We start from the raw sequence: 12,320 nt of genomic DNA, 5'->3' as shown, positions 1-12,320 counted from the left end.
TGGATCTGATGGTATTATTTATGTAATCTTGCACAGCCCTAGTTATTTTCAGAGAATTTTTATGAATTATTGAGAATGACCTTAAGTCTCCTTGGTGCATAGCATTTAGAAACAGGAATAATGGGGGGTTTTTCCCCCTTTATGCCTTCATGGTGCATGCCTGAGCTTGAAGGGTCTGTCTTAAAGAACAGATTATTTGAGAATAGAATTTTACTTGTCTGCATTTGCTTCCTGATTTTATTATGATGTTATCAACTTAAAGTATTCATTTGAAAAAAAAAAAAAAAAACTTATATGAGGGAACTTCTTGATAAATGAACTTAAAGAGTCTCAAAGAATTATTTTGATGATGATCTGGTAAACAAACTTGATGTTAAGAACCTCTTAACTTAGTGACATTGTTTGTTTTCCTTCATGAGGAGAAGCAAGATTTAAATCCTCTCTTTCTCATTATTGTAACTATTGAATTATCATTATTATTTTTTTTTTATTTTTTTTTAAGAAGAGAGCAAACAAACTTGATGGTTGACTGTAAAAGAGCATTGTCCCAAGATAGAACTTTTGAGAGCTTTGATGGCTTTTTATTTATGACTTGAGTTACTTTCAAGATTTTGTTTTTATTTTATTTTGGACTTTTTATTATTTTCGGGGGTTTAATAATTTTATTTGCTAATTGGTCATGTAGTTAAATTCATAATATACGGGTTTTAATTGTGACATCCATCCTCATTAAAAAAAATTAAGTTTAGGTCATCAAACAAGAATCCTGTTTTATGAACCTTTTTATGCTAAACAAGTGCACTTTGTTATATAATTCGTGCTATAAAACTATGACTAAGTTTGTTTCCACGTCCATAGAATTGTTTTGCCCAGAACTCTACTCCTCTCAGATAATGATTCTCATTTGTAGCCAGAGGTGAAACCGTGGGAGGCCAATTTTATTCTATCATCAAATAACTGGTCAATGCTTTCTTGTAAAATGATCATAACAATGTGTTAATAAAAGACCATAACAAAGTGTTAATAAAAAAAGTCTTTAGGTAGTCTACAAATTAAATTAAACTAATTTCAAATGCTATATGGAATGTAATACAATGGGTTGACATCCATGCATGTCTACACGTTCCTGTAAGAGAGCTATGACGCAACAATTTGTTTACATGACAAAATTAATTTAAAGAACTTTCCTGCTCAACCCCATATACACATTTTTACATCCCAGAAGCGATTTTTACTTTTTTCATTTTATCAATTGATAGTATTTATTTATTTTTATAAGTATTGACAGTATTAAAGTATGGGAAGAAGATAGTGGCAGGCATTTTTTTAATCATGGTTGACATGAAATATATTAACATACATCTTCCACCCCACCCAAAAACTGTTTCAATTGTCACAAGTTTGTACCAGAAGCAGTTGTCGGAACCCGGAGTACTTGTTGCAGTAAGCGTGCAGCAAGACGTTGAGTGATGCCACCAATAACACGACCCCCTAGACTGCGTGCCTCAGGTTGCTGAAGCACCTGCTCACATATGCCTCAACAATTAGCTTTAAAAACAAATATAAATAAGCTTTTCAAAGATATTAATACATAAATAGCATTTGTGTTGCAATATGATGATTCTAATGTAAGTGCTATAAGGATAAAATTCTAAACAAAAATGATATGATTTACTTAATCTAACTTTTTGACGTGCAAAAGATGAGAATAGATCTATGTTTTACAAGTAACAAAATAAATTAGATGCCTTGTTCATAGGAGGTGAAAGCCACAAACTCACCAATAAAGAAAAGAAAGAATGATCCAATATAGGAGTGTGTTCTTTAGGTTAGCTTATATGTATATCTGCTAACAAAGCACATAATAATTGACCACTTTTTGTGGATTTTCGCGGAAGATACAGTAATGACTAATGACACTAGGTCACTAGAATAGATGTGGCAAACCCTTTTTAGTTTGTTAATGATCCATAGCCAACCTAAAAATTTTGGAACTAAGGCTTTAGTTGTTGTTGTAATAAATTTAGTTTGAAGAGTCTAATTAAAATTAAATTAATGATTTGGCCATTTTTCAAAAGCCTTGGATCAGAATTCTTTGTAGTCATCACCACATCTAATCTTTAGCTATAAACCAAACTTGAAGACCTCGATCCTTGCCAACCCCCCCCCCCCCCATCCCCCCCCCCCCCCCCCCCCCCCCCCCCAATATTTCTCTCTCTCTCGCTCTCTCTCTCTCTCTCTCTCTTCCAAAGTCTATTCAAGCTACCTGATGTAGGCAAGGAAAGGCTCAAAAAAGCTAAGTTCACTGATTAAATCATCTAAAAAATAGGAGTTAAGGGAGATAAATTGCGGATAGTAGGATAAATGTTTAAAGTTCAGTAAAAAAGGTTGTGATGGTAATGAATATCTTAACCATCAAATGAATTTGGCAATGGAAGATAAAGGAACATGAAGCCTATGTGCTGACGACAAAGCTAACGAATCACATTAAAACAATTCTAGTGATACATATGGAGAACTATTATGCCCACTAGATATAAGTTTTAGGGATTGCTGTGTGTCCTAATTATTAATGGTGGAAGCTTCAAAAGTTTAGGATTTTTTATCTTTTACCATTGGTGTGTTCTAGTGTGGTTATTCCCCTTTTCAACTGTTTTGATGCTTATGATGCATTTAAAAAATAAAAAATATATGTTTATGAACCTATTATTCTCAATACTATATCCGACCAAAACTAGGAAGAGTTAAAAAAAGAAAAAAGAAAAAAAAAGACAATCATGCTGCAAATTATGGTTCCTACCTGTAAAATAGGCTGTAAAATTGCTGGATCAAAATTTTCAGAAGATTGCAAAAGAGCCCATATCCTTAACACTTGGTCTCGAAGCCCTATCATGCTTTCCCGTTCAGTGTCACTCATCATAAGAGGTCCAGTTGCATTACCATTAAACATTAGGGTCCTCATAGGATCAGGGATAGAATTGTAGGTATCAATAACTGTGCCTAAAACAAAAGCTTCATTAACACGGACTGCTTCTTTAATGACTAATTTCCTTAGCTCTTCACCATCTGGACCCAACAATAGCTTCAAAACTGGTTGTAAAGCATCTTTTGCAGAAAAATCTCTATCTTTTCTTCCCTGTACCAGTAGATTTTCAAGTCTATTCCACCTGCAATGAGCCAAAATAATACTTGGTTTCAGGTGGGTCTATAAAACCAAACAACATCCAATCAAACCAGAAGAAGTATAAAGTTAAGATAGAAACAAAAAGACATGCCTAAACTTCTCGTCCTTAAAAAGCAGCTCAATAAGAGCATCTCTGAGATATGGGTTTGGATCTGTTAATAGCCTTTTAGCAAAGTATGGATATGATGCTGCCAGCACCTTGAAATTAGGATCAGCATATAGTGCTAAACCTTCCAGTACGGTGAGTGACCTCAATATCAATGCATAATATGCTGGGACTGCAATAACAAGCCATGGCATCAAATTCCAGAGAAAGAAAAAAGAAAGAAAGAAAAGAGTAGTGTGGAAAGCTTTAACTTCTTTAAATCAGTACAACTATGCTGTTCTCAGATTGCAAAAAATAAGATCTTGTGAACTCAAAGAAATCAATATTATGTTACTTTTTTCCCTTCCAAATAGGAGATAATTATTAATTATTTCCAGGACAAGCAAGGAATCAACAAAATGGAGCACAGTACCCACTACATCAAACTCTAGAGTATGAATCATAACCAAATCAGCTACAAGATCCACTACATTTGTTGGCTACTTTGCAACTAATAAAACAGGGTTCATTGCCAAAGTCTGTGTAATTGTACAGATTTAAAGAAACTTACAGATTAAGGCTTTAAAGTCATTGACAAGACCAGTATTGACTCACCATTAAATGGATATTGGTATAAAACAGCACCCAGACCATCCACTATCGTTTTGAAGTTTAGTTCACTCACAGTTGAATTAAGTGCATCATCAAAGAAGTTTCGAAGTGCTGGTACAATTGGAGAAACATCTACATCACGTGACAAGAAATCAAGAGCATAGTAATCACGAGCCATAGCTTCATAATCTCGATTCACCATGTGAACAACATGACCAATAATAGCAGATCTTGCTACTTCTGGTGTCTCACTCATCATTCCAAAGTCCAGAAAGGCAAGCTTTCCATCCGGTGTTGCCAAGAGATTACCAGGATGAGGATCTGCATGAAAATATCCATACTCAAGTAGCTGTCTGAGGCTGCATTGTATACCTGTGTTCACCAGATCTAAAACCTTCAATCCTTGTTTCTCAATGGCAGCTTGCTCATTTAATTTGACTCCATCAACCCAATCCATTGTCAATACTTTGCCGCTGGTATAATCCCAGAAAATATCTGGGACAAGGACTTCTTCCTTGTCAGCATACAATTTCTTAAACCGCCTTGCATTCTGACCCTCCTGCAGTGACCTGTCAAAATTATCATTCAACCCCGAAAGAATCTTATACAAATACGATATCGAAGGCTTTAGTGACCAAATGCTCTGTCTTTTTAACAACAATACTAACCTGCACATAGTTGAGCTCTTGATAAACTCTGCTCGCAAATTCATCAATAAGTGCAACAACATCACTGGAAATTATGTCAACATATTTATTTACTAGAAATCCTAGACCTCTTATCAGGTAGAAGTCAAGTCCTATAGCTTCTTCAATACCAGGGCGTTGCACCTTTACAGCAACAATCTGTCCAGAATACTTCAGTTGAGCTTTATAAACTTGACCTAAACTTGCCGCTGCAATTGGTTGTGGAGATATGGATGAGTAAATGGAGTCAAGTGATAGTCCCAACTCCCTCTCAATGCACGCAAATGCCTCTTCATCTGGGAATGTCGGTAAAGCATCCTGCTCAGGCACAAATGAGAGTAATATTTGTCTTAGCATCTAATATAAATCTCAACATATTTGTCTATGGAGTAGAAACCACGACAAAGGATTTCACCACAAAACTCAAATTCTTTGTTTAATGAACTTTCACCGCATTTGCAAAACTTCGTCAAATAAATGGCACAAAACCACATAATTTTTTCAAGACTCGGGGACTTGGAGAGGTAACTGGTAGGCAGCCGAAGAAGCTGATTCCCAGAGTCAAACCCACGACCCTGTCGCTTTTGGTGGAAGGCATTTGCCATTGCACCAAGTCCTAACCTCTAAGTTATGGCAAGATATATTTCTTTATTTTAACCTAATCTAAAACATACAATTAAATGAATTTAATAGAAATCAACATCATTTAGACAAATTTAAGAGCATCATAGAAATAGAACAATGTCATGATGCCACTGGACCCATACATGAAAGAGTAATGTGAGTTACATTTCTTTAACCGATAAATTAGATTACTTTATAAGACCACGTGAATTAATCCCATAAATTTCATTTATACTATGATATGTGAAGCTTAAACTTTAAAATTAAGTTAATTACGTAAAGTAAACCAACAGAAACAAGCTTTCCTCAAAATTGAAAAAGGAAAGACTAAAATTTTCATCATACTTGAAGTTCAGAGAGCTCCTCGAGATACTCAGGTGGACATATATCAGGCCTAGTGGACAAGCCCTGACCCAGTTTCACAAAAGTAGGACCCAATCGAGTGAAAATTCGTCTCAGCTCAGTGGCCCTTAATCTTTTATTTTGATCCAGCACACCGTTCCTTTGGTCTATCGCTAGCTTTAACCCAAACGAACCCAGCGCAATCAAAATTTGCAGAGTCCTCCGCAATACCTAATCACAAACAATCATAACCAATAATCACATAGTATTAAGATATTATATATCACATAGTTGATGAAATTGAAGAAGACCTTGATTGGGCGAGAGTTGTATTTGAGGGCAAGAAGTTGGGGGCTATAGACGGTGGCATTGGCGGCACGAGCCATGGCTCTAGCCTCGGCCTGAATATCTTTGGCTCGATCCAGGCCTTTTCTATAGATAAGCTGTGAGTTGTCGCTGTTGCTGCTGCTGCTGCTGTTGTTGTCATCTCTCACAGTAACAGCAGCAGGCACAATTCTTGGTCTCGATTCAACCAGAGCTGCTCTAGTCTTCAATAACCTTACTCTTCTGCCTCTGCCTCTATGAAAAAACGGTTGACCAGCTCCAATTCCAACTCCAGCTCCAACGGCAACGACAAGACTCATGGCTGTGTGGGGGAACTGGGTTGGAAGGCAAATGGCAAGTGGCTAATGGATGAGCAGAAAAGCCAACCCAAATTTAGTCACTATTAAGGCTGAGTCGGCTTCGGATGTCTATTTTTTTTTGGCGTGTAAAATTTTGTTAAGCCGCCGAGTGGTCATGTCATGTGGTAGTGGTGTTTTCAATTGTTAATTTTTTTTTCAATAAATTGACCAACTACCAGTACCGCCATGCCCATGTGTACGCTCCAGCCTCCAGTGGATATGCTTGACTCTTTGGCTCGTTCCATACCACAAAATTGTAGCGTGCGACTCTCTGTGTATATTGTTGAAAAAAAAATTAGTGTGAAACAGATTTTTGAAGCTATCTTCCCATTACGTGGCGAGACTGGATAGTTTTATAATTTGTCCATAGAAAACCATTTTAAGAATTTTTTTTGTGAAAAAAAAAAGTGACGGAATATTTTGACAATTTTTTTAATTTCTCATGAAAAAGTAACCATATAATTTTAGTTAGATAACTTGTTTAAATAGTGAAAACTGTTTAGCTCCAAACATATTTATTAGAGATATTTTGCATCAATTTATTATGTGACAATTGAAAAGATAATTTATATGTAATTTTAGTCATATAACTTGTTTAAATAATACATGTAGATAGTTTTATAATTTGTTAAGCAATAATTTTGGAAACATCAAACTTTGTCCTTAAATAATGGGAAAAGTTAAGGAAAAGAAAAAAAAAAAAAATTTTTAAAATTTTTTTTATATTTTCTATGAAAATGATATAAAAATTTTCTTATAATAATCAATTAACAATACTTTAAGGGTCTTCTAAAAAATACAAACTTCTTAAGGGTATTTATTAACAGGATCCTTAAATAATACATATAGATAATCTTAGAAATCGCTATGAGTTAGATTGAAGGAATTCATTCAAATTTGTTTAAAATTAATATTTTTCCATGTGGCACAATTATTTTATAATATTTTTACAAACTATTGTTATGTCTGATTCTTACTGATTTTCATCTAAGTCTACCCCTCATATCACTTTTTCACCTACCAATAATCACTCACCATATATCAACAATTTATAAAAAGAAAAAATTTGATTACAAACTTAGTTGTAGTTTAAGGCTACAACTCCCACTAAAAAGATTAATGTGACTACATATTTTGAAAATTTAACTGTTAAATTGCATATTCTTTATGTTCTTAACACACATATTAGATTTTTTTTCAATCAGATAATATTTACTATTCGATTCATAAACTTATTTTTTATGCATAATTTTAGACTACAAAAATTTTAAATTTAAATATTTGATTAGTGATATAGCTATTGATATTTGATTTTTTGGAAATTTTGCAAGTATAGATGATATAAAAAGAAAATGTAATCAAATAGTAGATTTGTTTAAATTCTCATCCAATAAAAAAAAAATTAAGTAGAGTTGTAGCATTAGGCTGCAACCTAATTTGTAGTTAAACTTTGGTTTTTTTTTTTTTTTTTGAGAAACAGGACCAAGCCTAAATTTTTTTTTTTAAAGAAATTGAAGAATCCACATAAACAAAAGCGTCAACATCAGATGGAACAGATTCCAACCAAACTAAGAAAAGAAATGAAAGCCTTGCTCTCTAGGCCAAAGCATGTGCAACGGCATTGCCTTGCCTAACCATGTGAGAGAAAGAAAAACTCCGAAGGGAGTTAACATGAATTAAAGTGTTCTTGACTAAATAGCCAAAGTAGGGTTGTCCATCTCACTCGCTGACTTGCCCAACCCGCCCGTACCCAGCTCGCTACAACCCGATCCGACAGCTCCAGTGGTTGGACGTGAGTCCTGAGCTCCAAAACCTGATGTCGACGGTTCGGTTTCGGTTCCCTTTTTGCAAAACCCGTTCAACCCGACCCATCCAAAGAGAGAACGATGAGCTGCAATTTCTTGCTTTCCGACGAGTTTTCCAGCGCAATTTGGCATATTTCAGTGTCTAAAACACCAAATCCAACTATTCTCGGCACAATTTGGGGGAAAAAGCATCGGATTTGGCGAAAGTTTCTACCAAATCCGGCTAGATCGCACCGGATCTTGGATGAATCGGGAGAGATCTCACCATTTTCTACTTTTTTCGTCCTCTCTAGTGGGTTTCGGCCTCACCTGAAACCGCCGCTCACCTGACGGGAACCCGACCAGTAAAACTCAACCCTAATACGGGTCGGTTAAGGGTTGGGCACAAATCCGACTTGCCCAACCCGTGGACAGCCCTAAGCCAAAGGATGAGGAAAACACATCACCCGTTTGAAGAGCCTTGATACTAATTTCTAAATCACCTTCAAATTGACACTGTTGTAGGCCGATTTTTGAAGCAAAAATCACCGCACGTCTAGCTACTATCATCTCCAAGCTCTCCACATTATGTGGTTTCCGAATATTTTCAGCCCTTGCTGCCAAAACCTAACCTGAAGAGTCTCAAACCACAATACCAATTCTAGCTTCATCGCTCTCATTGAACATTGCACCTTCGAAGTTTGTTTTATACTCACCCAGTTTAGGTGGCAGCCACTTGCATCTTCGAGTTTGATTTCCATTGCAGGGTTCTTCTCGGCTTGACCGAAATTGCTGCAAATTTTTTTTTGCAACATATCCAATGCTTTCCAGTGGTAACATCTTCTCCATTAGCCTGGTTTTATTTCAGTGTGTCTAAATGAACCATGCCGTAGTTGCAAACAACTTGGTAACTCTGGGTTAAAACTTAAAATAGTTTTTGGTTTTAACAATTTTTTACAGGACATGACTTGGATATTACTTTTTTTATTGACCTATTAAATGAGGGCATGTACTTTCACCCCCCCCCCCCCCAAAAAAATGAGGGCATGTCGGTAACTTTACAAAATGTAATTAGTGACTTTTAGTTAGCACGTTTTTCAAATGATCGTTAGGAACTGTGAGGTGCAATGTTTTTATTTTTTTTTTAAAGAAAAATCAACTTTCATTTAACTATTAAGAGACAAAGAGTCCACAGACAACGCTTCTAAAGCAGGCGGAGGAGAGTCCTCCAGCCAAATACATTCCTCATTAGTAAGTCTAGCAAAATGAGCAAGAGAATGGGCAACCCCACGAGCAAGAGGCGCAATGTTGAAAATGCAATAAAGAGACCAAATTACTTTCTCTTCTTTTTTTTTTTCAATCTTTTTTTTTTTTTAATGAGAAATAATCTAACCTTACTAAGAAGAAGAAAATAGTACAAAGTATCTTGAGTCACAGGCGACTTAATCAATGATGAATTTTTTTACATCTAAGTTACAATATTATCAATTTCATTAGCATTTTTATCCTTAAATTACCCTTACTTATCATTATATATAACATTTATTATGACACATATATACAACAAGTCATTAATAATAATAAGAGGAAATTACAATTTACCTACTAGTGGTTTGACTGAAATTTAAGTTGTTTATCTGTGATTTGAAATTTGATACTTTACTCACTTGAGGTTAGCTCAGTTAGGGTTCTGGAACTCACCTCTGTTAAAAATAGGGTTAAATGTGTAATTTTACTTTACTTTTATATCTCTTTCCTCTAAAAACACAAAAAATATAAAATTATAATATCAAATAAGATCAAAATGATGTTGGTAAATTTTTTTTTTTAAAAAAAAAAAATTATATACAACTACATGAAGTCTTGCTTTGTCATTGATTTACTGGGTTGTATGCACTGATATACACCTTAACGTGCTGTTGTCATTCCTTTGTATATGTTCAAATACATTGGAATTTCTCATTGATTTGTTTCGTTGCTTGTTAAGTTTTAGAGTGACTCTATAGTTCCAATACTAGATTAAAGTAGTATATCAAAATTACATCTTTTTGATCTTACATTTTTATGTATTTTTGTGTTTTTGAAGGAGAGAGACAAAAAATATAATAAAATTACATATTTAATCTTGTTTTTAACAGATGTGAATTACGGAACCCTAACTGAGTTAACCTCAAGTGAGTAAAGTGTCAAATTTCAAACCACAGTTAGGCAACTTAAATTTTCACCAAACCACATGTGGGTAAGTTATAATTTGCCCTAACAACAACAACAACAACAACAACAACAACAATAATAAAATAGCCATTATTATTATGACACTTAAAAGAATAATAATTAATAATATATAGCCATTATTAGTATGACACTTAAGAGAATAATAATTAATATTATTAAGATTGTAAAACCACAAGTTGTGGTGTGGGGTCTTAGTTTGGGAGCAATTAGGGTGCTATTATAGTCACACCTAGGTAGGAAAGCTACACTGATCGCCTCCCCCTCTAATTATTTTTTCATTTACCAAAAAAAAAAAAAAAATGGTGTGGGGTCTTAGTTTGGGAGCAATTAGGGTGCTATTATAGTCACACCTAGGTAGGAAAGCTACACTGATCGCCTCCCCCTCTAATTATTTTTTCATTTACCAAAAAAAAAAAAAAAATACCACAAGTGTGATAGACTTTCTATTTATATATACGGTCAATTTTGATAATTTATACCTCAAACAGTACTTTTGGAAGCTGGTGTTAGTCAAATACTTAGATTATTAAAACCGCACTTTTAATAGCTTTTAGCCTTTTACCAAACACTTTTAACTTTTTTTAAAAGTTCGTTGTCTAGTTTCAAGAAGTTTTGCATAACTCATCCTAAGTTGAAAAGAAATTGTCTCAACGAGAGAAAGTATATATCGATTAATAGGGTTAAGGTTTTTTTTATCAAGTTACTTTCTATGTGTAATTATGGGGAAAAATGTAATAAGTAATGCTACATTGGATGGTGTCAAAATTATATGTAAACTTAAAAAATATTTTAAGAAATTAATAAAATTATATGTAAATGCTACACTTTTTTTTTGAGAAAGTTCCAACTTGTGGCGTCCGCTCCTGATGATATCTCTTTATCATCAAACCAAGACATCAATCAGTTTTTAGTGTTGGCAGGGATTTATGAACCTCAAATCTCTTATACAACTATTAGAGACTTTATCAATTGAGTTAATTGAAACCCATTATGTAAATGCTACACTAGATCCTTAATGATGTGAGTAGAATAGTTATTTCACCCAAGGGGCTTTAGACTCATCTAGCCATCCATGTGTCCAAAGTATAACTAAATCTAAGTCATACAAATATCCTTAAAATACTATGAGACTATAGGAGCAAATCTGTAAAGAGTGAGAAGGACTTGAGTTGAAGGTATATATATTCGTTTGGAAACAGTTTATTTATCTTTTTGCTAAAAGCTTTTTTTGAAAAATATGTAAAAGTATATTTGTACCTTGAAAAAAGTGAGAAAAAGTGGGGGAAAAAATGAAAAAAAGAAAGAAAGAAAGAGAAAAAGTGAAGTTTTAAAAAGTTGTATATAAAAGTTAAACGCTAAAAGCTAATGTTAAAAATTGATGCTAAACTCACTCTAGTAAGCTCCAAAATGTTGTAACAAATCTTGTAGTGTAGCCAATGACTAATATTGAGATCTTCACACAAGTAGAGGAGCCAGCCTTTCCCTTAGCCTAAATAAAGAGAAGTGTTGGCCTTGATGCACAACACAATCTTAAGAGGAAGAGAGCATTGCACTTGTATAAGGATTTTCAAATAGTGAAGCGACTTGAAGTAGTGTGTCTCGCTACTTCAGATAGTAGCTTTCCACCTCTCTTTTACTAACGCAAAAGGGGTTTTCCACGTAAAACTGAAGTGTTCTTTCATCTTCTATGTTTACTCATCTCTTTTACGTGCCATTAGCACTTATTAGTCCGGCATTGATACAATTTGATGGCATCAAATGTATGGGTAGTACTTATGCCAACCTAAAGTCCAGTGCCTAATGGTTTCCACCTAAATAGTAAAAATAAAAGCAAACAAAATAGCTTTAAAGCTAGGATACATGGTACATTGTGCACGTAGAATGTAGACCTAGTTTTCATTGAAGAAAAAGAAAAGAAAAGATTATTATGTTTTTTTTCTCCAAAATAGATAATTAAAATAAGATAAAATAAATAATGATACTTTTCATTGGTGGGCCAATTGAAAAAGATTCTTTGACTTTGAAGTTTAGGAGTGCCAAGTTTTTTTAGATTTTGCTTATTTTTGTAACTTATTTACACAATAT

General features: G+C 34.2%; 1 protein-coding gene across 1 annotated transcript; it reads right to left on the bottom strand.

The window, feature by feature from the left end:
* Nucleotides 1-1,015: 1,015 nt before the first annotated feature.
* On the bottom strand, nucleotides 1,016-6,361 carry LOC112011864 (protein ACTIVITY OF BC1 COMPLEX KINASE 3, chloroplastic). Its single transcript, XM_024044203.2, has 7 exons — nucleotides 5,845-6,361; nucleotides 5,537-5,764; nucleotides 4,550-4,885; nucleotides 3,885-4,440; nucleotides 3,276-3,462; nucleotides 2,801-3,167; nucleotides 1,016-1,522 (listed from the first exon to the last, which is right to left on the bottom strand). The coding sequence occupies exons 1-7, from the start codon at nucleotides 6,175-6,177 to the stop codon at nucleotides 1,394-1,396; spliced, it is 2,136 nt and encodes a 711-aa protein (XP_023899971.1). The 5' UTR covers nucleotides 6,178-6,361; the 3' UTR covers nucleotides 1,016-1,393.
* Nucleotides 6,362-12,320: the final 5,959 nt, after the last annotated feature.

Source organism: Quercus suber, unplaced genomic scaffold (genome assembly GCF_002906115.3).
Source record: "Quercus suber isolate HL8 unplaced genomic scaffold, Cork oak 2.0 scaffold_341, whole genome shotgun sequence".
Taxonomy (NCBI): Eukaryota; Viridiplantae; Streptophyta; class Magnoliopsida; order Fagales; family Fagaceae; genus Quercus; species Quercus suber.
The sequence above is the reverse complement of the archived record's forward strand: the minus strand, read 5'-3'. Positions and strand labels throughout refer to the sequence as shown.

What these genes read in the sequence shown, in the direction of transcription:
- LOC112011864 (XM_024044203.2), bottom strand. Translation starts at nt 6,177, where the DNA reads ATGAGTCTTGTCGTTGCCGTTGGAGCTGGAGTTGGAATTGGAGCTGGT. An exon ending in ACAACTCTCGCCCAATCAAG is followed by an intron (nt 5,765 to 5,844) that starts GTCTTCTTCAAT and finishes GTTTGTGATTAG; the next exon opens with GTATTGCGGAGGACTCTGCA. An exon ending in TTTTACAGCCTATTTTACAG is followed by an intron (nt 1,523 to 2,800) that starts GTAGGAACCATA and finishes ATATGTGAGCAG; the next exon opens with GTGCTTCAGCAACCTGAGGC.